Source organism: Heterodontus francisci, chromosome 6 (genome assembly GCF_036365525.1).
Source record: "Heterodontus francisci isolate sHetFra1 chromosome 6, sHetFra1.hap1, whole genome shotgun sequence".
Classification (NCBI taxonomy): Eukaryota; Metazoa; Chordata; class Chondrichthyes; order Heterodontiformes; family Heterodontidae; genus Heterodontus; species Heterodontus francisci.
The window spans coordinates 76,886,897-76,912,663 of record NC_090376.1 but is presented as its reverse complement, the minus strand read 5'-3'; the positions used below and the strand labels follow the sequence as shown (position 1 = coordinate 76,912,663).

Sequence of the window (25,767 nt, the reverse complement as noted above, 5' to 3'; positions counted from 1 at the left end):
GTTTCACTCCATCATTCATTGCTTCTACTGTCAAAGATCAAAGGGGAGGAGTGCAGGCTGTGCAGAAGTCACCCCCCCAAGCCTATGTGTCTCATCCCTGGGGCTGTGCTCTTTTTTAAAACAAAAAGGACGCTGGAAGAGCATCATACTCATGTGGAGTCACTGAGGAGCATCTCAGATGACCTGAGATAAATGTCAGGACTGTACCCAAGTCAAATGTCATCAACAATGCTGATATCCAGTGGTATCTGGATTATTACCCAAGCCATGTGCATATTGGTGTGGGGATATGAAGAAAGGTGAACACATGGCTGAAAGAATGCAGTGGGAAAGAGGGCTTCCATTTCATTAGATACTGGCATCGGTAATGGGATAGGAAAGAACTGTACTATTGGAACGGGCTCCCCTGAACTGGGCTGGGATCAGGGTAGGTCATGCCTTATGAACCTGATTTTTATTTTGACAGGATGAATAGAGTAGTGGACCAGGGAATGCCTGTGGATGTTACTTATATGGACTTCCAGATTGGATTTGATAAAGTTTCTCAAGAGCCTGTTATCTGAAGTTGAAGCTCATGGAATTGTAGGCAAATTATTGACCATGTTAGGAAATTGGCTGAATGGCAGGAGACAGAGAGTCAGGATAATGGGCAGATACTTTTAATTGGCAGGATGTAACTTGTGGTGTCCTGCCAGGATTTCTGTTGGGCTCTCAACTATTCACTGTATTTATTAATGACTTAGATGATGGGATAGAAAGCCACATATCCAAGTTTACTCATGATACCAAGATGAGCAGCATTGTAAACAATATAAATGGAAGCATAAATTTACAAAAAAGATATTAGTAGATTAAGCAAATGGGAAAAACTGTGGCAAATTGATTTCAGTGTAGGCAACTGTGAGGTCATCCACTTTGGACCTAAGAATAGAACGAAGTAGTTTCTAAGTGGTGAAGAGCTTCGAACAGTGGTAGTTCAGAGAAACCTGGGGATCCAAATGCATAGATCATTAAAATATCATGGATGGGTAGTAAAATAATCAGAAAGGTTAATGGAATGCAACCAAATAGACCCCAGACATATAGGCTTTTGTCTTTCTTTTGTCCTGGCAGGACACCAGCCTATGAGGTCAAGAGGGGGTTGCAGATACTAGGCAGGTCTGCACCTCCTAAAACCATGTCTAGGCTGCACAGCAAACAAAGTAAGGTGACCTTTCAGCTTGGAAGCTGGAATGTGAGGACTGTGTGCTCACGACCCACACTCCACAGCAAGTGTATGCAAGACAGCCCTGATTGACTGTGAGCTACACAAGGTTGGTATCGACATTGCTGCTCTACAAGAAACCAGATTAACCAACATTTGAAAGGCTAATTATACCTGCTGGAATGGAAAGTGTGTTGAAGTTCGCCATGAGCGTGGTGTAGGCTTCGCAATGAGCAACTGGTTGACATAGTCAATTGAGCCATGAGTAGCAACCTTGGAGTGCCTCATCTCCCTGCAGTTATCATCCGATGGAGGCAGAGTCAACATCACCTGCATCTACGCACCAACTCTGAATGACAGCATCTCAAATGGCAAGAGACTGTTCATCCTGGGTGACTTCAGCGCACGTGTTGAGGCAGACAGGGATTCATAGCCAACCTGTCTCGGTTGTCATGGGGTGGGCAAGATCAATGATGATGGATAACGCCTTGAGCTTTGTGCCCTGAATGAACTCTGCATAACCAACATCATCTTCCAGGGCAGATATCGTCACAAGAAATCATGGCGTCACCCATGGTCTGGACATTCGCACCAACTGGGCCTAGTCATCATGAGGAGGCGTGATCTGCCCAGTATCTGTCACACCCGCACCTACCACAATGCAGATTGCAACACCAGCCACACTCTTATCAACAACAGAGTGAAGGTGCTTGCCCAAAAGTTCCACAGCTCCAAACACAACAGTCTACCACGCATCAACCTCCCTTGCATAAGCAATGATGCCAAATACCAGCACTTAGCACTGTAGCTAGAATGCTTGCTACCACTAAAGCCTTAACTGGAAGCATCGATGAAGTTTGGAAGTCACTAAGCTGAATCATCTCTGAATCAGCAGAAGCATCATTTGGTAAAGATGGAACCTGCAACAGGGACTGGTTTGAGACCTATTCAGCTGAGATGATCTCTGTCACTGATGTGAAAAAACAAAGCCTACATGATGCACAGCATAAATCAACAGCTAAAGACACTGCATGACCTGAAAGTAGTCAAAGCAGCCATGCAAAGGGCAAGGAGATACTCCATCTATTGCCACACCTTTATGAGCTTCTCCTTCTCTGCTGAAAAATAGGCTCTGTTCCTCAAAAGATGCGTGACGCCAAAAACATCACACTATACAAAAACAAAGGCGACAGAGGAGACTGAAATGACTACAGGGGCACCTCACTCCTTAGCGCCATGGGAAGGCCTTTGCTAGGGTCATACTTAAAATACTCCATTTATTTGCAGACCCAGTGTACCCTGAAGCACAGTGCGGTTTCCATGCCGGCAGTTCTACTGTGGATATGTTCTTCTCCATACGCCAGCTACAAGAGAATTATAGGGAGCAGTGTTTACCCCTTTACCTTACTTTTGTAGATCTCACCAAGGCATTTGACATAGTCAGCAGAGCAGGGCAGTACAAGATTTTGGGGAAAATTGGCTGTCCACTGACGCTCCTCAGTCTCATCTGCTCCTTCCATGACAACATGCACTGCACTGTACTGTTTGGCTCCATTTTGGACAGTTTCGGAGTGAAGAATGGAGTAAAGCAGGGTTCTGTCCTAGCCCCCAATCTGTTTGGCATCGTCTCCATGCTCCTAACTTTTGCCTTCCTTGCAGATATGGCACACTAGGTCAGAGGGCAAGCTGCACAATCTATCAAGGCTGAAAGCAAAGACAAAAACACATTGTGTCCTGATCAGAGAACTCCTCTACGCTGATGATGCTATGCTAATCGCTCACATGGAAACTCAGCTACAAAGACTCATTGACTGTCTCTCCCATACCTGTAAGCATCAAGAAAACTGTGGTCGGGGACAAGGTGTTACATCTCCACCCCTGATCACACTAAATAACACCCCACTGGAAATGGTTAGCAAATTCTGCTACCTTGGGTCCATGGTGACAGACAGTCTGTCCCTTGAAGCAGAGCTCAATACATGCATAGGGAAAGCAGCTACCACCTTTGGTCAACTTGCAAAATGCACATGGGATAGGACCAAGCTAATGGTTTATAAGGCCTGTGTTCTCAGCACCAACTGTATAGCTGTGAAACATGGGCAACTTACAGCTAGCAGGAAATGAAGCTCAATAATTTCCATCTTTTCTGTCTGCTGTACATTATGGGTATATCCTGGCAGAACAAAATCACAAATGCGGCAGTCCTCTCGAAGGCAGAGCTCCCAAGTGTGTTGGCACTAATCGAACAGAGGCGGTTTCGGTGGATTGGACACGCCCGCAGGATGGAAGATGGTCGCATACTAAAGATCGTCTGTATGGTGAGGTAGCCGGGGCCAGACAAGCAGTGAGGCGCCCAAAGCTCTGCTTCAAGAGCGACACATCCTGTGGACTGGCATGCACTACCATGATGATCAGTGGCTACAGCAGCTTGGCTACAGACGCCAACGCCGAAAACTAAAACACACAGCATCACGAGGCAGCTTCATGTGCGGCACTTATGGCAGAACCTGCTTCTCGAGGCTTAGCCTTCACAGCCATCAGCAAAGGTGCACCAAGAGAAGATACCACAGCTTAATGGATTGTTTGCTGCGTGTCCATCATCTCTCGTAGATGGAAGGATGCCAACCAAAGGGATTTGGGGAAAAGGGTACATGGAGTTAGGTCATAGATTAGCCATGATTTCATTGAATAGCAGAACAGGATAAATGACCTACTCCTGTTCCTGTGTTCCTATCACCTTGGCAAAGCACCGAGGTAGGTTTAAGAACATGACAGGCAGGACGAGGGATTGGCATGGTAGTAACAACGTATATGTACACTGTGATACCACCTTGTGATATGGCATTCAATGTTCTGAAGTACATCTTCCTTCTATGTAGAGAGAATATTAGATGGTCAGTTTGCAAAAGGAGACAGAGTTGCTTTTGTGCTTCTTTACTGAACCATTGCCTCATAAAACAGACCTTTTCAGAGACATAAGCACAATACTGTGGATGCAGGGAATCTGAAATAAAGACAGAAAATACTGGAAACGTTCAGTAGGCCAGGCCACATCTGTTGACAGAAGAAGAAATTTATTATTTCAGGTTGATGTCCTTTTGTCAGAACTAATGAAATCTGTGGGGAATGGTCTTTATGGATGAGTGGAAGTTCTATTTAGTGGCTAGTTTCTTCAGTGAATGAGCTAAAGCCTCTCCAAAACAGAACAGAAGCATGCTTCCTCTTAAAGTCATTATAGTTTCTGAATTGCAGTAATATCTGTAACACATTCCATCAGTTTTGGATCAATAATTTTATACATCACCTGCCATTAGTATTTGAATTTGTACATATTTCCACGTTGAAGAGGCAAAAACTGAACCAGTGCAGTTAACATATGAAACATACACTTCTCTTAATCATTAAGCTATATTCTGTGTGGGATATAGTTCCTGGATGTTCCTGTCGATAAACCACTTCATTCATGGAATATTCCTTCCATCCTTCAACTTCTGAAGTATTTTGTCTGGACAGCAGTATACTGCAAAAATTATGCATCCACAGGGCAATTGGTCAGTAAATGGAATTTATTAACAGTCTGAGTTTTGGTGGTATGCTAGGATCTGAGGTAGTTTGTGTAACAGATCACTTGGTATCTGCCTTGATTGCAGCAAAGTTATGATTAAAAGGAGTCAGAACAAATTAACAGTTGTATTTAATATGTTTCTCACCGTAAGAGAAGCTTAGTTTATTGATTTATTCTGTACGATGGTATTTGAGCTTTGTTAACTCTAGGTACTGTTTACTTTTCACAGCAATGGTGGTCTGGATCCCTGGGCAAGTGGAGGGGTGACTAAATCAATCTCTGATACATTGGTTGCCATTATAATTCCCGAGGGAGCTCATCATTTAGATCTGCGCTCCAGAAATGATAAGGATCCAGTCTCTGTCCGGAAAGCACGAGCACTAGAAGTTGAACATATTAAAAAGTGGATTGAAGAGGCAAAAACTGAACCAGTGCAGTTAACAGATGAAACATACACTTTTAATCATTAAGCTGTATTCTGTATGGGATATTGTTACTGGATGTTACTGATTTCCACTTGATTTGTTATGTATTCCTTTCAAAGCACAGCTTGCTTTGACTAATTTACAACAACTGATGTCCTCATGTTGCCCAGAAGAGAAATTTTACATTTTGTATTTAAGGAAGTCTATGCTTGGTGATGCTGGTCAGACTATCTAATAACCAATGAAAAGTGTATTTTTTTTAACCAAATGAATCTTGTTTTGTAATCCAAATCACGCCCTGTTAATTTGATACCTATATGTGCTAATATGATCCATGGCTTTGATTAGATATTAACTCATGGCATCTAGTGTTAAATTACATCTCTGAATTGTGGTTTGCTGGTCAGATCTTCTTATTCAAATATAAGTTGTGTTTCACTGGATTTGTGAATAATTCCATTCCATTGCAACAGCAAGTTCAATTTCTCCATGTTTGCCCATTTGAGGATGTACTGACTTGTAACTGAAAACTTGCTCATGTTTTTGTTATTACCTTCCTCTTCCATTCTACATTTATGCCTTTTGATACATTTATCCATTGTTTAAAAGGTCTTAAAGATTAAATTTCTCATGCCTGTTATATTTTCTTTAAATAAATTGAATGCATAAGGCCAGAAAGTCAGTTAGTCTTGTGTGCTGCATTCATATCGTTCACTTATAAATTTAGAAAATTTTCTCTGTTACCTTGCTCAAGTGGCCATTCGTTGTGTGTTGGCCTGGATGGTGAATGCTGGCAGACAATTGACTCACAACAATCCCTTCTCATTTTTTAAGATTCTATCCAGCCAAACTTTGTTTGTGTGCCATCATCATAAAAATTTCTTTCCTATGGCTAAAATTGTCTCTCTCATAAGTCCATTCATATTTTTTCATTTTCTATGTTTCCTAAAAATATTATAGTTGGACATGATTTGATCCCAGTCTCGCCCTGGCTGAAGCCAAATTTCTGTCCAATTTACAATATCATGATGCTCTATTCTAATTAGTGCCATTAGTTCCCTGACTTGTAATCACTCCAACCCCAATCCATTTATATTTCCCCAAACAAAAACAAGAAATGCTGGAATCACTCAGCAGGTCTGGCAGCATCTGTGGAAAGAGAAGCAGAGTTAACGTTTCGGGTCAGTGACCCTTCTTCGGAACTGACAAATATTAGAAAAGTCACAGAATATAAGCAAGTGAGGTGGGGGTGGGGAAAGAGATAACAAAGAAGGTGCAGATTGGACCAGGCCACATAGCTGACCAAAAGGTCACGGAGCCAAGGCAAACAATATGTTAATGGTGTGTTGAAAGACACACTTTGTCTTTCAACACACCATTAACATATTGTTTGCCTTGGCTCCGTGACCTTTTGGTCAGCTATGTGGCCTGGTCCAATCTGCACCTTCTCCTTTGTTATCTCTTCCCCCACCCCCACCTCACTTGCTTATAATCTGTGACTTTTCTAATATTTGTCAGTTCCGAAGAAGGGTCACTGACCCGAAACGTTAACTCTGCTTCTCTTTCCACAGATGCTGCCAGACCTGCTGAGTGATTCCAGCATTTCTTGTTTTTGTTTCAGATTTCCAGCATCCGCAGTATTTTGCTTTTATATTTCCCCAAAGCCTGTCCACCATCTACAAGACACAAGTCAGGAGTGTGATGGAATACTCTCCGCTTGCCTGGATGAGTACGGTTCCAACAATGCTCAGGTAACTCAACATCATCCAGGACAAAGCACCCCACTTGATTGACACCCCATCCACCACCTTGAACAGTCACTCCCTCCACTACCGACAGAGTGGCAGCAATGAGTACCATCTACAAGATGCACTGCAGCAACTTACCACACCTCCTTCGACAACACCTTCCAAACCCGCAACCTCTTCCACCTAGAACAACAGACAGGACATGCATGGAAACACCATCACCAGCAAGTTCCCCTCCAAGCCACACACCATACTGAATTGGAACTATGTTGCTGTTCCTTCACTGTCACTGCATCAAAATCCAGGAGCTCCCTCCCTAACAGCACTGTGGTTGTACCCGCACCAGAAGGATTGCAGCGGTTCAAGAAGGCAGCTCACCACCACCTTCTCAAGGGCAATTAGGAATGGGCAAGAAATGCTGACCTTGCCAGTGACACCCACATCCCATGAAAGAATAAAAAAATGTCAGTCTCCTTTTCCTGTCTTGTTTTTCTTATCCTCTCCTACCTGTCATAGCCCCTCCTCCCCACTTGAGCTCACTATTTAGACTGCTTTATCCATCAGTATGGTTATTCTTAGCTCCTCCCATATACTGCAAGATTTACCTCCCCCACTATCCTACTATTCTAAATCCTCCCCCACAACATTATTTACCCCTCTTTGGCACTGATACAATTTAGGTAAAGCGTGTCATTGCAAAAGCTTCCTGTTGTGCCAAAACTCACACAAAGCCCTAAAAACCTGAAACCCTATCTCCTATCCTATCTATACATACTTTGATGTGTCTAATTTGCCTCTGCCTAACCACTCCGCATGTGTCACAGGAGTGAGATTAACGATTTAACATCTTACTCCTCAAATTTCTTTTGTAAGATGCCCATCCAATTATTCTCTGTCACTAGCTTCAAAATGAACCAGAACTTCACTCCACTTTCTCGATCTTCTCCTCATGCTCCATAACATCCCTTTGCTTACGAGACCTGGGAGGAAACGGACTATTTGGAAATTATAGTCACAGCCACAGAAAAGACAATTTCTGCAATGGTAGAATGCCCTAAAATTATAATTTCTCTTCAGCAATGCCACTTCTTCCCTAGGTGAATATTTGTTTTAATCTATCATAATGCTGCTTGTGGTTTTCTTTTGAGTTGTCATCTTCAACTGTCACTAGTAATCATCACCCATTTGATAACTTCTAAGCCCCTGGAGATTCCTGCACCCATCTACCTGATTCCTCCTCCGCATCACCCCCCAGTGGGGGTCAGTCACATCCTTGCCCATGTCACTTTCCATCTCCAGGATGACCACCTCTTACGATGTGTGCTCTTGGTAGCCTTCCCTCTGGTAAAATGCAGAGCGTCCTCAACTGTTCCTCAAACTGAATAACATTAAGTTTGAGTAAGCCTACTGAAAGGTACTTCTTCCACTTGTGGTTGTCTTGGGCACTCATACACCAGAGCTTTTAACTTCTTCAGGGAGCACAACAGGTAGAAGCAGATTGGTCACTTGTTGTACACTCCAACCAATTTCTTTCCATTGAAGTCAGTGAGTAAGAAAATTGGGCAGAGTGTATCAGGTGGTCTATCCATTACTGTCTGTTTTATGCCCCAACCAAAGTTGACAGTTTGAGCACTGGTTTCCACTGTCTTGCCATGATTAGCGGACATAAAGGAATCAGACACTCGAATAACAACATAGTTTTAAGCCAACTACACTATATAGTGCCAATTTCAGTTGTGGCCAGACTATTCCTTCAGCTGCCTTGTTCTGCTGGTCTCTCAGAACTTGATTGTCAAAGGTACAAAAAATGCGATAGATACTCTCAAAGTGAGTGTTACTGGGTCTTGAACTGAAAAATATAGTGATTGTACTCAAAGTGCTTTTGCTATAATTAGGAAGATTCACGTATGGAATATACAAATCAGTGCAGCACAGTGATATAATCCCAGATCCAATGCAGTGGCCATCTATAAGAGAAGCAGGTTATTTGATCTTTCTATAACTTATCTCAGATCATGTGCCATTTTCATCGGAGAAGCAAAGGTGCCTGCTCCAAGGCCTTTACCCATGTCATTCAATAAGTGGTCAGTAGGAGCAAGTAGCATATCTTCCAATTTCTTTCTATTAAATATCCCGGATGAGATAAGGGTACTAAACGTAAGGAATTATGGCAATATCCCATGTCATCCTATCACTGAGGTTCTTTGAATGTGTTAGTTTATTACAGCACTAGCTTTTTTTTTATTTATTCGTCCATGGGATGTGGCCATTGCTGACAAGGCCAGCATTTATTGCCCTTGAGAAGGTGGTGGTGAGCCGCAGTGCTGTTAGGAAGGGAGTTCCAGGATTTTGAACCAATGACAGTGAAGGAATGGCAATTTAAGTCAGGATGGTGAGTAACTTGGAGGCAAACTTGCAGTTGGTGGTGTTCCCATTCACCTGCTACCCTTACTCTTCTAGGTGGTCGAGGCCGGGGGTTTGGAAGGCGCTGTTGAAGAAGCCTTAGCAAGTTGCTTCAGCGCATCTTGTAGGTGATAAACTAGCCACGGCACCAGTGATGGAGGGAGTGAATGTTTAAGATGGTTGTTGGGGTGCTAATAGTGGCTGCTTTGCCTTGGATGGTGTTGAGCTTCTTGCGTATTGTTGGAGTTGCAGTCAAACAGGCAAGTGGAGACTATTCCATTATGCTCCTAACTTGTGTCTTGTAGATGGTGGAAAGGCTTTGGGGTATCAGGAGGTGAGTTACTTGCCACAGAACGCCCAGCCTCTGACCTGCTTTTGTAGCCACAGTGTTTCTATATGGCTGATCCAGTTAAATTTCTGGTCAATGTTGATGGTGGGGGATTCAGCGATGATAATGCAATTGAATGTCAAGGGGATGTGTTTAGACTCTCTCTTGTTGGAGGTGGTGGTCTGAATGTTACTTGCCAGTTATCAACTCAAGCCTGAATGTTGTCCAGGTCTTGCTGCAGGTAGGCAAGGAATGCTTCAGTATCTGAGGAATTACTCCTACAGCAAAGTCCTAGGGCTGAGATGGTTGCCCTCTAACTACCACAACCATCTTCCTTTGTGCTAGGTAGAAATCCAGCCAGTAGAGAGTTTTCCCCTGATTTTTATTGACTTCAATTTTACTAGGGCTACTTGGACTGAATTTTGAGGGACCATTGGAGACGGGAAAGGAGGCACAGGGACATAAAATTGGGATGAAAGACGTTAGACTGGAAGTCTGACATCTTGATGTTGGTTCCGCATTTTATTGTCGGCGGCCGACATAAAGGGTGAACTTTGCACATCTACAAGGAAGGGAAGGCAAGTAAGGTACTTAAGAGTCCAATAGACAGCAATTTTATTCATTGGTTCTGATTTGATAGTGCTTGGGAACCACAGGGCTTCAAAGCCTCACTTGGTTAAAGAAGGCAATACGTAGGCAGGAGCTCAGTGATGGCATCACTGGGAAGCCATTGGGTGAGGCAACATCACAGGGCAAGGAGGATGGAGGAAGAAGGGCATCAGGAATCACTGTCAGGAATTGGGGCAATGGTGCCAGCACTGTGGGGGAGCCATACCGGTGTGCCATTGGAGCAGTGCCACTTCATCAGAAGGGACAAGTAAGGGAAAGTGGTGGGTGGGGTGGGGTGGGGTGGGGCAGCATTAGCTGTGAAGGCCTTGCATTCAGGGAAAGGCAACCTGTCATGGGCCTCATTCACTGGCTTCGGGGACCCCATTGAGGCGGTCGAGCAGAATAGAGAGAGGGAGGTCCATGCACAGGCAGGGGTACACCAGCAATTTGGAGGTCCACAGGAGGGCCAGCCTTTGGGCTGGAATGCCTGAGAAGGACACAGGGGCACGCCAACAGCCTCCGCATGAAGAAGTTACCCTCCAAAGAGGATTCACCAGCTGAGGCTCAACTACCTGCAGATGTCTGCGTGGCAATGTCTCTGAAGACTCCTCCTCTCCAGGGAGGCCATCACCACATAAGAACATAAGAAATAGGAGCAGGAGTAGACCATTCGGCCCCTCGATCCTTCTCCGCCATTCAATAGAATCATGGATGATCTAATTATGGCCTTAACTCTGCTTTCCTGTCTGCCCCCCATAACTCTTGGCTTCCTTGTAGTTCAAAAATCTGTCTAACTCAGCCTTGAATACATTCGATGACCCAGCCGCCACAGCACTCTGGGGAAGCGAATCCCAAACACTAATGACCCTCTGAGAGAAGAAATTCCTCCTCATCTCAGTCTTATTTGGGAGACCCCTTATTTTGAAACTGTGCCCCCAGTTCTAGATTCCCCACAAGGGGAAACATCCTCTCAGCATCTACCCTGTCAAGCTTCCTCAGAATCTTATATGTTTCAATAAGATCACCTCTCATTTATCTAAACTCCAATGAGTATAGCCCTACCTGCTCAACCTCTCCTCATAAGACAAAACCCTCATCCCATGAATCAGTCTAGTGAACCTTCTCTGAACTGCTTCCAATGCAAGTGATCAGGTGAGGAGGAGTCGAAAGGCTCCCTTTTGTCCCTCTCCTTGTTTGACCGCAACAGGGTTTATTTCTTTTAAAAAGCGGTTATGCCTACCAATCACATGAGTGTTTTACCATTTCCATGCTATGATCATAAAAGAACCAATCGGACAGGTTTTCTTGAGTTTAAACAAGAAAGAGGTTAGCTTTATTGTACTTAAAAACTTATCTAAGTAAAACAATAAACTACACTTCAACTTTCACACACACACGTGTGAGATAAACACACACAAATAGGTTACAGAGTGGGGAAGAATAGATTGGTTGGATTAGAGTCCGGAGCAATAAAAAACAGTATACAGTTTGTGGAGTTTGGTAACTCAGTTCTCTTCCAGCTGAGCTCAGTGGTCCTGAGGTTTCTGGCTTGTAGATGTGGCCAACTGGTTCAAAGTTTTCTTGGGGACAGTGATGCAGATGGTTTTCTTCACAGGATCTCTGTCTGCAGCAATGATAGGCTTAGATGGTTACAACCTGCAGGCAAGGTTCCAACTTGCAAGGTGGTCTGGAGAAATAGAGATAGAGAGAGGGAAGGACCCCACTTGGGTCCTTACTGGTCACTCTCCATTGCTTGTCTGCCTGCAGAGAGAAAGAGTGGCTAGTTTAAAACACACAGATTGTGGGTCTGTCACATGATGGCCCAGTGTGTATTCTCTCTCTTACAACTTAATTGGTTCATGTCTGAGAATTCCAATCTCTCTCAGGGTCCCATTGTTTCAGTGATTACCTTTTGAATGGTCCGTCTCCACCAGTGTTAATGTTCAAAGATTTCCTTTAATGTCTTGTTAATGAGAACAGGACAGGTAGTCCATTCCAAATTCCCAGGCCATTGTTCTGCTGGGGACTGACCAGACCTTATGTCTCCACTTCGATACATTGGAATGTAGGGTATTTTGATGCAAATTGCAGTGGCCATTTTAGCTGCTAGCAGTCACCTTTTATCAGTTCTTTTTTCTCTTTTTTTAAAGTTTGATTCAGGTTTCCAACCAATGGATTAAAAAAATCATCATTTGGCATAGCATGTGTTCATGACACCTGCACACCATGTGGAATGAAATGTGACGACAGGAGCATTTCATTATGAAGTCATGGATTATAAAAAAGGAAACTGTACGCGCACATTCATCCTCAAAAAGTCACTTCTTAATCTCACGCTTCCATAGCTATGCTCTGGTTTAGTTTTCATCTGTGATAATTCTGTGTTGAGTTAGACTCAGAATAAAGCATCAGCTATCACATCGTTTTTTTCTGTAATATAGGTAAGTTTTAAGTGGTAGGGTTGTAAAGGCAGGCTCCATCAAAATAGCCTTGGATTCTGGATTTTGAACTTCTCCTCAAAGGTTCCAGTAAAGGTACAACACTGGCATCTACACAGCAATGTGGGAGATTGCCCAGGTATGTCATGTACACAAAAAGCAGGACAAGTCCAACCTGGCCAATTACTGTCCCATCAGTCTACTCTCAATCATCAATAAAGTGATGGAAGGTGTCATTGACAGTGCGATCAAGCGGCAATTGCTTAGCAATAACCTGCCCAGTGGCGCTCAGTTTGGGTTCCGACAGGGCCACTCAGCTCCTGACCTCATTACAGCCTTGGTTCAAACATGGACAAAAGAGCTGAACTCGAGAGGTGAGGTGAGAGTGACTGCCCTTGACATCAAGGGAGCATTTGATCGAGTATGGCATCAAGGAACCCTAGTAAAACTGGAGTCAACGGGAATCAGGGGAAAACTCTCCGCTGGTTGGAGTCATACCTAGTACAAAGGAAGATGATTGTGGTTGTTGGAGGTCAATCATCGGAGCTCCAGGACATCACTGCAGGAGTTCCTCAGGGTAGTGTCCGAGGCCCAACCATCTTCAGCTGCTTCATCAATGACCTTCCTTTAATTATAAGGTCAGAAGTGGGGATGTTCACTAATGATTGCACAATGTTCAGCACCATTCATAACTCCTCAGATACTGAAGCAGACTGTGTAGAAATGCAGCAAAACCTGGACAATATCCAGGCTTGGGCTGCTAAGTGGCAAGTATCATTCGTGCCACACAAGTGTCAGGCAATGATCATCTCCAACAAGAGAGAATCTAACCATCTCCCCCTGACATTCAATGGCATTACAACCACTCAATCCCCCACTATCATCATTCTGGGGGTTACCAGTGACCAGAAACTGAACTGGAGTAATCATATAAATACCGTGGCTACAAGAGCAGGCCAGAGGCTAAGAATCCTGCAGCTAGTAACTCACCTCCTGACTCCCCAAAGCCGGTCCACCATCTACAAGGCATAAGTCAGGAGTGTGTTGGAATACGTTCCACTTGGCTGGATGGGTGCAGCTCCAATGAACACTCAAGAAGTTCGACACCATCCAGGACAAAGCAGCCCACTTGATTGGAACCCCTTCCACAAACATCCACTCCCTTCACCACTGATGCACAGTGGCAGCAGTGTGCACCATCTATAAGATGGACTGCCGCAATGCACCAAGGCTCCTTAGACAGCACCTTCCAAACCTGCGACTTCTACCAACTAGAAGGACAAGGGTCACAAATGCATGGGAACACCACCACCTGCAAGTTCCCCTCCAAGTCACACACCATCCTGACTTGGAACTGTATCGTCGTTCCTTCATTGTCGCTGGGTCAAAATCCTGGAACTCCCTTCCTAACAGCACCGTGGGTGTACCTACTCCACATGGACTGCAGCGGTTCAAAAAGGCAGCTTGCCACCACCTACTCAAGGGAAATTAGGGATGGGCAATAAATGCTGGCCTAGCCAGCGATGCCCACATCTCATGAATGAATTAAAAAAAAAACACACATAGACTACAGAGTGATGAGGAAGAGAGTTTGGGTTGGATTAGAGTCCAGAACAAATAAAAATAATGCACAGTCTGTGGTGTCTGGTAGTTTTCCTGCTCTTTCAGTTGAATTTGTGGTCCTGAAGTTTTGCGTTGATAGTTGTCCTTGGGGATAGTTAAGCAGAGGGCTTCCTTCTTGGGGTCTTTGTCTTGGATCGAGCAGTCAGCAGCTCGGCTTTGCATACCCCACACCAGGTCTTCTGGAGAGAGAGAGAGAGAGAGTGAGTGAGAGACAGCCCTTCTGGCTTCTACACAGATTGAGTCTCTGGCTTGTCTGCCTTGTCCAAGGGAAACTCCCAGCTTTCACAGAGTTGGACAGACAATTGCATATCTGTCTCAGTGTATTCTCTGGTACCTTCTAATGAGATTCAAGTTTAGGAATTTCAGAACTCAAGCCTCATGGTGTCAATGTTTACCCCTGGAGGGGTTCGCCCTTTCAATGTTAATGTCCAAGATGTCCAGGATGGCTTTGAATGTCTTGCTAATGAAAGCAATCTCAGGTAGTTCAATCAATAGGGCAAGCCATTATTTTGGGTACAGGCTAATGAGACATGTGTCTTCACTTTGATGCCTTGGACTGTGAAAGGTTTTCAAATGCAAATGGTGGTGGTCATTTTTTAGCTGTGGCAAAGTCTTTGTAAAAGTTGTCTGTAATATTGCATCTTTCCTTTTTTTAAGTTTGATGTAGGTTTCCAACCGATGACTTAAAAACTCCTCATTTGGCATAGCATATATTCGTTACACCAGTTTAATACATCCTCTGGGTCCTGTAACTTCCCAAAGACTGTTTCGGATAACCAGACAGTAGGGTCATCTGTCTGCAGTGCCAGTTCAGCCTCCTCTGATGGAGCTTGTTTGGCCATGGACTAGGTCACCACACAGTCAGGAAAAATATCAGAGACCTTTTCCTGTAACATCTCTGTCTCCCCGACCTCCTTCAGTCTCTCTAAGAGCACTGGGATAGCTGCTACCTTCGCCCCCGCCAGATCATTACCAAGGAGCAGTTATGGGCATATACCTTCCTCCGATACCATTTACTAACACTCTAGCATTTAATGCACTCTCTGGGGAAAAGGTCATGCCTTTTCCCAGCAGAGGGAATTGAGTGGCCCCTGTATCCCTAATTATGACTATGGGTTTGCTTGCCTCACTTGAGGGGTATGGGGTCACCTTTCTTTGGGGCACAAAATCCTGGTAACTCTCAGGGATTTTGTTACATTTTCCCGCACTCACATTGGTATGTTTACTGGGTCTTAATGGCATAGTTAAAGCCACAGTCTGGTCTGCTGTGCTTTCCATCAGGGTCCCTTCTCCTGCACTGGTCTGGTGTACCCTGATTAATCCTACAGGTTTACCTGATAACTTACAGCTTTCAGCTTGAAGGTGACCTGCCTTGTTACAATGGAAACACAAGGGCTCTCGGGCATCACTCCTGTTCTCAGCACCGTCTTTTTTGGCCTGAGAAGGGCCCCCTGTGTGTCCAGCTTTCCTTTCTCAACCATGCTGTTCATCCTCCTATCACCCTCCCACCTTCTATCCTTTTTGGGTTTTTGGAGGTGACTGGGGAAGGGTTTCCCTTGGGGCAAGGGCTTTTGAACAAGCGTATATTTGTCTTCCATGGTTGTAGCCTGCCTGGCTCTTGGAAACTTTTGTTCCTCCATGCGGGTTTTTATGGAAAGGGGAAGTGAATTTTTGAACTCCTCGAGAATGATCTGAGGTTTTCATAGGTGGCCTCTATCTTAACTGCCTGTATCCATTGGTCAAAAGTGAATTGTTTAACTCTTTCAAACTTGAGGTAAGTTTGTTCAGGCTGCTTTCAGAGGGTTTGGAAATTTTGGCCAACTCACATGTGTTCAGGATAGCACTTTTTGTCATCTCATAGTCTGATGATCTCTCATCAGACAACACTGAATAAACCTAATACGCTTTTCCCTTTTAGTTTGCACTGCATTATCAGGGTCCAAACTTCTGTTGACCACTTCAGCTGTTTTGAAAGCTTTTCAAAAGAGATGAAAAATGTTTCCACATGCTCCCCCCCATTGAGCTTTGGTATTATCTGGGAGAACTTTAAGAGCTCAGCACTTGGCCCTGAGCTAGGGATAGTTCCCTCACTCGTGGTGCCTTCACTGGGTACATTGAGCCTTCTCCTAGTTTGTTCAAGCTGCCTTAATTCCCTTTCCTCCTTCTCCTTCTGGAAAGCTCTTTCTTTTTCCCTTTCCTTAACCTCTCTGTCCTCTTTCTCCTTCTGGAATTCTAGTCTCCTCTGTTCTAGCTGTGTCTGAGCTAATGTTACTTTGTCTATTTCTGACTTTTCAGTTTCAATCTCAAAATGGGTTTTAGGATTTTGAGTTTCCTACCTTTTGGACGGATAGTAATCTCTAACTGCCTAGCTACAATCCTTAACTCTTCAATGGATAGGGCTTTTAAACTGTCCTAAGTTACTTCACTCTGTTGTAGGAAGATACTAGCCTTGAATGTAGACATTTTAGTACTCTAGCACTGAAAACCACAAGAAGTTTTAAAATTTTTGCTAGGGATCAATTTGGTTTCTTGCTTCCAATTTCTCATTTGTCTTTGGGTTTTGATCCCAGACACGAGACCCCAAATTTCTGTTATGATCTGGTGAGGAGGGATCACAAGTCTCCCCTCTTGTCCCTCTCTTTGCTTGACCACAACATAGTTTTTTTCCAATTCAGTGAGTGTTCACCCATTTACGAGCTATGATCATAAAACAACCAATCGGACAGATTTTCTTAAGTTTAAACAAGAAAGAGGTTAGCTTTTATGTACTGAAAAACCAATCTAAATAAAGTAATAAACTATGCTCCAACTTTCACACACACATGTTCGAGATTCACACACACAAATAGGTTATAGAATGGGAGAAAAATGAATTGGTTGGATTAGAGTCAGGAACAATAAAAAAAGTATACAGTCTGTGGAGTTTGGTAACTCAGTTGGCTTGCAGCTGAGCTTAGTAGTCCTGAGGTTTCTGGCTTGGAGATGTAGCCAACTGGTTCAGAGTTTTCTTTGGAGACAGTGACGCAGATGGTTTTCTTCATGGGGTCTCTGCAGCAACGATAGACTTGGATGGTTACAGCCAGCAGGCAAAGTTTGAACTTGCAAGGTGGCCTGGAGAGAGAGAGAGGAGGACCCCACATGGGTCCTTACTGGTCACTCTCAGTTGCTTGTCTGCCTGCAGAGAGAGAGACAGAGAGAGCAGCTAGCTTAAAATACACAGATGTGGGTCTGTTACATGATGGCCCAGTGTGTATTCTCTCACAACTTAATTGGTTCATGTCTAAGGATTCCAATCTCTCTCAGCGTCCTATTGTTCCAATGATTACCTTTTGAGTGGTCCACTTCCACCAGTGTTTATGTTCCAAGATTGCCTTTAATGTCTTGTTAATGAGGACAGGGCAGGTAGTCCATTCAAAATCCCCAGGCCATTGATCCGGATGGGGACTGACTAGACTTTATGTCTCCACTTCGATACATTGGAATGTAGGGTATTTTGATGCAAATTGTGGTGGCTATTTTAGCGGCTAGCAGTCACCTTTTACCAGTTCTTTTTTTCCTGTTTTTAAAAAAAGTTTGATTTAGGTTTCCAACCAATGGATTAAAAAATCATCATTTGGCATAGCATGTGTTCATGACACCCTCCTTAAATAAGGTGACCAAAACTGCACACATTACGCTAGGTGCGGTCTCACCACTGCCTGGTACAGTTATCGCAAGACTTCTCTACCTTTATACTCCATCCCCCTTGCAATAATGGCCAACATTCCATTTGCCTTCCTAATTACTTGCTGTACCTGCATGCTGACTTTTTGTGATTCAAGTACAAGGACGCCCAGATCCCTCTGTACTACAGCATTCTGTAGTCTCTCTCCATTTACATAATATTCCACTTTTCTATTCTTTCTTCCAAAGTGGGCAATCTCACATTTTCACACATTATACTCTATCTGCCAAATTTTTGCCCATTCACTTAACCTATTTATATCCTTTTGCAGTCTCTTTGTATCCTCCTCACAAATTGCTTTCCTACCTATCTTTGTATTGTCAGCAAATTTGACTATAATACACTCGGTCCCTTCATCCAAGATACGAATATAGATTGTAAATAATTGAGGCCCCAGCACTGATCCATGTGGCACTCCACTAGTTACAGTTTGCCATCCTGAAAATGACCCCTTTAGCCCGACTCTCTGTTTCCTGTTCGTTAGTTAGCTAGTTCTTTATCCATGCTAATATATCTCCCCCAGCAAAATGGGTTCTTATCGTGTGCAGTAACCTTTTATGTGGCAGCTTATCAAATACCTTTCGGAAATCCCCTTTATACACCCTGTTTGATATATCTTCAAAAAAGTCTAATAAATTAGTCATACACCATTTCCCTTTCACAAAAAACCATGTTGACTCTGCCTGAATGTATTGCGATTTCCTAGATGTCCTGTTACTACCTCTTTAATAATGGATTCTAGCATTTTCCCAATGACAGACGTTAGGCTAACTGGCCTATAGTTTGCTGCTTTCTGTCTCCCTCCTTTCTTGAACAGAGGTATTACATTTGTGGTTTTCCAATCCACTGGGACCTTTCCAGAATCAAGGGAATTTTGGAAGATTACAACCAATGCAGCCACTATCTTTGCCACCACTTATTTTTACATCCTAGGATGCAGGCCATCAGGACCAGGGGACTTGTTAGCCTTTAGCCCCATTGGTTTTCCTAGTACTTTCTCTCTAGTGATAGTGATTTTCTATTCTCTACAATTTTTGAGATGTTTTTTGTGTCTTCTACTGTGAAGACAGATACAAAATACTTGTTCAAAGCCTCTGCCATTTCCTCGTTTCCCATTATTAATTCTGCAGTCTCACCCTCTAAGGGACCAATGCTTCGCTGCCTCTGCTCCCACCTCTGTCCTCTCACTGAACGGCCACCATGCGTCCCAACTCTTAATTGGCCGGTCGCCGCTTGACCGCATGCGGCTGGTCACTTATTGCCCTAATGGAGACTGCACCCGCTTCTGGTCCCGATGTCAGGACCAATGGCCTATGAACAACATCCAGCCCCTTGATGTCATACTCAGTCAAATGCTGCCTTCGATCACTTTGCTGACAATTGAGAGTTGACTAATAGGGTGATAATTGACCAGATTGGTTTGTCCTGCTTTTTGTGCACAGGACGTATCTGGACAATTTTCCTTATTGTTATTTAGATGCCAGTGTTGTGGCTGTACTGGAGTAGCTTTACTCGAGGTGTTGCTAGCTGTGGCGCACAAGTCTTCAGCACTACAGCCTAGATGTTATCAGGATCCATAGCCTTTGCTGTATCTACTGCACTTAGCCATTTCTTGACATCGCATGAAGTGAATCGAATTGGTTGAAGACTGGCATCTGTGAGGAGGTCAAGATGGATCATCCACTCAACACTTTTGGATGAAGAAGATTGTAAATGCTTAGCCTTGTCTTTTGCACTCGTGCTGGGCTCCAGCATCATTGAGGATAAGGACGTTCATGAAGCCTCCTCCTCCCGTTAGTTGTTTAATTGTCCCCGACCATTCGCAACAGAATGTGGCAGAGCTTTGATCCAATCTTGTTTGTGGGATCACTTAGCTCTGTCTATCACATGCTGCTTCTGCTGTTTAGCATGCACGTAGTCCTGTGTTGTGGCTTTATCAGATCGGCGCCTCATTTTTAGGTATGCCTGGTGATGCTCCATATACGCACGCTCTTCTACACTCCTCATTGAACCGTGTTGATCCCCTGGCTTGATGGTAATGGTAGAGTTAGGTTTATGCTGGCATGAGGTTATAGATTGTGGTGAAATACAATTATGCTGCTGGTGATGGTCCACAACACTTTATGGATATCCAGTTTTGAGCTGCTAGATCTGTTCTGACTCTATCCCATTTAGCATAGTGGTACTGTCATACAACACGATGGAAGGTATCCTCACTGTGAAGACAGGATTTTGTCTCCACAAGGACTGTGGTGGTCCTACCAATACTGTCATGGATAAATTAATTTGCAACAGGTAGATTGTGAGGATAAGGTCAAGTATGTTTTTCCCTCTTGTTGGTTCCCCCACCACCTGCCACAGATACTATGTCCTTCAGGACTCGGCCAGCTCAGTCAGTAGTAGTGCCACCGAGCCACTCTTGGTGATGGGCATTGAAGTCCCCCATCCAGAGTACATTCTGTGTCCTTGCTACCCTCAAGTGATGTTCAACATGGAGGAGTACTGATTCATCAGCAAGGGAGGGCACTAGTTGTTAATCAGACGGGGATTTCCTTGCCCAGGTTTGATTTAATGCTATGAAATTTCTTGGGTCTGGGATTAATGTTGAGGATTCTCAGGGTCACTCTCTTTTGACTCTATACAACTATGCCGTCACCTCTGGAGTGGAACAGGATATACCCAGGGATGGTGATGGAGGAGTCCAGGATGTTGGGTGAAAGGTATGATTCTGTGAGTATGACTATCTAAGGCTGTTGCTCGACTAATCTGTGGGACATCTCTTCTAATTTGGGCACAAGACCCAAGACATTAGTGAGGAGGACTTTGCTGGGTCAACTGGCAGGGTTCTTTTGTGCCCAGTGCCTATGCTGATACTGAGTGGTCTGTCTGGGTTTATTTTTATTCGACTTTTTCATAGCAGTTTGATACAACCGAGTGGCTTGCTGGGCCATTTCAGAAGATCGTTAAGAGTCAACAAAATTGTTTTGGGTCTGGTGTCATATATCGGCCAGACTGGGCAAGAACAGCAGATGTCCTTCCCTCAAGGGCATTAGTGAACCAGATGGGTTTTTAATGACAATCTGCTAGTTTCGTGGTCACTGTTATATATTCCTATGTTATGAGCATGCCCAGTGTATGATGACATCATTCAACATGTGATCTGGCCATGTGGGTGTCTGTCTTTCTATACAAGTTCCTCCCAATATATAACAGTTTTTGGTGATGAAATGGGATTACAGTTCAGTAGAGACTGTGATGAACAAAATAAATTAGCTCCCAGTGACCTACCAGCTAGGATGGTGAAGATTTTCGACTAGGTTGTGTTGCGCCTCATCGTTTCTGAAAACATGTGGCTGCACTCAGTTAATTGGACTCTGCCGACCCCTAATATATTTGTACACTGGCTTTGGTGAGTTTGTTTTGATCCAGCTGACTTATCTTCTGCACCACTGTTACAGACAATGACAGCAAATTGTTTACTGGGTCACTGTTACATTTGAAAATGGGACAAAATGGAATACATTGGAAGGCTAGATATGATAGAGCTTGAGAATCATTTAGTTCATACATTGAAAGAATGGACACATTCTTCAGAGCTAATAATATATTAGAACTCGAAGGTGAAAGGGAAGAGGGCCAGACTCAGAATAAGGCAATTCTTGAGCACAAGAAAGCAATTTTGTTAACGGAGATTGGCACGCTAACAAATCTTCTTGCTCCCAACAAGACAAAAGATGTGCCATTCTAAACAATTATCACCAAGTCGGAGGAACATTTAAATCGTAAGCCACTAGAGATAGCAGAAAGCTACAAATTTGGAACCAGAAACTAGAGAAGTAGTGAAACAGTTGGTGAGTACATTATGGCACTGAAGAACTTATCATTACATTGCAACTTTGGTACATTCTTAGACAGATTCATCTGTGGATTAGGGAATGAAAGAATCCAGTCGAAGTTACTAAACACACAAAATCTTACATTGGAGCTAATGTGTAAGATTGCTTCTACCATGGAGATGGCATCAAAGAATGCTTGGGAATTATGTCCTATGCAAGTGATGAGTACAGCTTCTGTCCACAGTCAGAAGGCTTCTGCCAAGTCTAAAGCCAGGAAACTGGATCAGAAGAGTGCTGTTGATAGAAGTTTAGTGACTTGTTATCACCGTAACACACGGCTGTAACACTTGGCATGTCAGTACAGAAATGTCAAGTGCTTTAATTGCCAAAAGATAGGCTATTTTGCAATTGCTTGCTGAGCAAAGGCCATAGCAGGAAAGAGAACCAGTAATAATGGAAAGCAGTGGCGTAACAAGGGTGAAGTTCACAATCCTGAAGTGAATCCAGTGTGTCTAAGCAAAGAGGAGCTAGGACAATACAGCATTTATGCCATTAGCAATCACTCAAATGACAGAGACTTTTGTACAAAGGTGTTAGAAAATCAACAGCATATCGACACGCATCGATATGGTTGCAGATTGCTCCATTATGAGTAGAGGCACATATGAAAATAAATTCAGTGACATATCTCTAACTGACAGCACAATTCAGTTGAAAATATACTCTGGTGAGGTATTAGAAACATGTGGACAAATGGAGTGCAATGTCCAATATAAGGGCAAATCTCTCAAGTTACTCATTGTTGTAGCAAGTTATATCAACAAACTGACATCAATAGGTAAAAACTGGCTTTGCAAGCTGAAGTTAGACTGTAAGCATGTTTTTCCAGTTGAGACAATCAAGAAGCTTGATTAACTATTGAATAGTTACAGGAACATTTTTGACGATAGCTATGAAGGTATAATTGGTGTGAAAGTACACATCTGAATTAGGCCTGATGCAAAACCAGTAATATTGCAAGGCCAGACCAGTTCCTTATGCTCTCAAAATGCAGGTTGAAGATGAAGTAAAGAAGCTAGAGAGGAATGGTGTGCTAGTGAAAACTGACCACAGTGACTGAGCAACCCCAATTGTAGTAGTACCCAAGTCAGACAAACTGTAAGACTAAAATTAAAGCAAAATACTGCGGATGCTGGAAATCTGAAATAAAAACAAGAAATGCTGGAAATACTCAGCAGGTCTGGCAGCATCTGTGGAGAGAGAAGCAGAGTTAATGTTTCAGGTCAGTGACCCTTCTTCAGAACTAGCAAACATTAGAAATGTAAACGGTTATAAGCAAGTAAAGTGGGGGTGGGACAAGAGATAACAAAGGAGAAGGTGTAAATAGGACAAGGTCACAGAATAGCTGACCAGAAGGTCATGGAGCAAAGGCAAATAATATGTTAATGGTGTGTTGAAAGACAAAGCATTAGTACAGATAAGGTGTTAACAGACTGAAAATTGAACAGTCGAAAGTACAAACATGAAAAAAAAACTGGGTAAGCAAACTGAACAAACTAAGATGAAATAAAATAAAATAAACACAAAAAAAAATTTTTAAAAAGGAAAAAGAAAAAAAATCTGAAAATAAAAGTAAAATGGAGCCCGTCATGCTCTGAAATTGTTGAACTCAGTGTTCAGTCTGGCAGGCAGTAGTGTGCCTAATCGGTAAATGAGATGCTGTTCCTTGAGCTTGCGTTGATGTAAGACTATGCGGGGACTACAAATTCACAATCAACCAGGCAGTGGATGACGAGCAGTATCCACTACCGACTTCTCAAGATTTGTATGCGTAGTTAGCGGGATCCAAGCTATTCACAAAGTTGGATTTGTCCCATGGCTTTTGCACAGCTCAATGTGGACCCAGAGAGTCAGCATTATCTCACAATAAACACACACATGGGGTTATAACCCTACATGAAGCTGCCCTATGGTGTGAAGTTTTCTCCAAAAATCTTCCAAGCTACACTGGATAGGGTTTTGCAAGGAGTGCCACATTGCTTGTGTAATCGGGATGAAATGTTGATTGTGACCACAACAGAGGAAGAGAATCTTCAAGTATTGGATGAGGCTCACTGATCACAATGTAAAGTTGAAAAAGAGAATGTGTGCTTTCATGCAATCTGAGGTAGTGTACCTTGGCTTGAAGATCAATGAAAAAGAACTACAGCCAGTGAAAAAGAAGATAGAGGCTATAGTCAATGCCCCAAAGCGAAAAGATGTGTCTGAGCTTAGATCTTTTCTAGGCATGGTTCAATACTACTCATGGTTTCTGCCTGAGCTTGCAACAGTGTTAGCTCCACTAAATGAATTGTGAAATGGGAATGGTCTAAAGCACAACAAGTTGCTTATGATGCATGTAAGAGAAGCTTGACCAGAGATGTATGATTCATTCATTACGACATAAATCATCACCTGAAGCCAGCATGTGATGCTTCAAACCATGGAGTCGGAGCAGTGATCAGTCATGTCATGGATGATGGTCAAGAGAAGCCCATAGCATTTTTGCCATGTACTCTGACCAAGGCTGAATGTAACTGTGCAGATAGAAAAGGAAGCACTTGGAATAATCTTCTGAAACAAAAAGTTTCACTACTTTTTGTTGGATAGCAATTTCACATTAGTAGCAGATCATAAACCCCTGGTAACTATTCTGGGCCCAAAGTCTGCAATACCAACAATGGCACGGTTGATGATGCAGCAGTGGACTGTACTTCCCTCACAGTGCAACTATAACATTGAATGCCGTAGTTCAAAGGAGAATGCTATCCCTGCCACACTGCTGTGTCTGCCACATGAAGACTCAAAAGTAGGCTGAGAAGGTGCAATCTTCGCAACAAGGGATGCTCCAAAACTTGAGCATGACCTACTTGAGAGTAAGCTTTTGCCAGAGTGTTCAGACTTTGATGTCTGAAGTACCAGTTTTGGAAAAAGATACAAGATCTTCTGTAAGTCCTGAACTGAAACCAGACAATCCAAAACCTGACTGTACAGCAAAATCTGTGAGAAAATCAGGAAAATTTCATAAACCAGTTGTTAAACTTGGTTTAAAGATATTGTTTCGAGAAAAAGAGTCGGTTGTTATTTTGCCATGTGTGCATTTTCTCAATTATTTGTTTGTTTTTAACATTGTATAGTTAGCATACCTGTAAATATTTTATTTTTTTAAAGGCTGGAAGTGGTGTAATGTGTTGCTATGTTTTGAGCATGCACAGTGCATAATGATGTCATTAAATATTGGTGTTTATCTTTCTTTACAAGTTCCTTTAAATATATAACAGTCAGCATTACTAATATCTGCTTTTTGATTCCAGATTTATTCAATTAACTGAATTGAAATTCCCCAGCTGCCATGATAGTATTTAAACTCATGTTTCCAGATCAGTGATCTAGACTTCCGTATTATTAGTCCAGTAACATAACTAGTATGCCACCATACCCACTAGAGTCATAGGGCTGGATTTTACCTTAGGCGGATGTAAACGTCGGTGGTGAACCCGCTTCCGCCTAGCCCGGGTATCTGTCCCGCATTTTATGGGTCCCCGGGCTTTATTTGTCCCGAGGCGGGACATCCACCCAATTGAGGGATGAAGTCTTGCCTCAGTGAGCTGCCGGCCAATCAGCGGGAGTGATGGCCACTGCTGGGACTGCAGCCCAGCCGACCAGACGGAGCCGGGAGACGAGGTAAGTTGGGCATGCCTCACCAGGGAGGTTGTTTGGGGGGGAAGGGGGCACCTTGGGTCCCGGGGCTGGGTTTGGAGGTGGGGGCGGCTCTCAATCGGGCACCCTGTGCCCGACAGCCATGCCCCACGCCAGCGCGCAGAA

At 43.4% G+C, this 25,767-nt stretch overlaps 1 protein-coding gene across 2 annotated transcripts in view; it reads left to right on the top strand.

Annotated features, from left to right (window-relative positions):
- Positions 1–5,876, top strand: part of prcp (prolylcarboxypeptidase (angiotensinase C)) — a 72,582-nt gene extending 66,706 nt beyond the window's left edge. For both annotated transcript variants that reach the window (XM_068033917.1, XM_068033918.1), the window contains exon 9: positions 4,999–5,876. In XM_068033917.1, the coding sequence (XP_067890018.1) occupies positions 4,999–5,239 (241 nt within the window). In that variant the 3' untranslated portion in view covers positions 5,240–5,876. The remainder of the gene's footprint in view (positions 1–4,998) is intronic.
- The last annotated feature ends 19,891 nt before the right edge of the window (positions 5,877–25,767 follow it).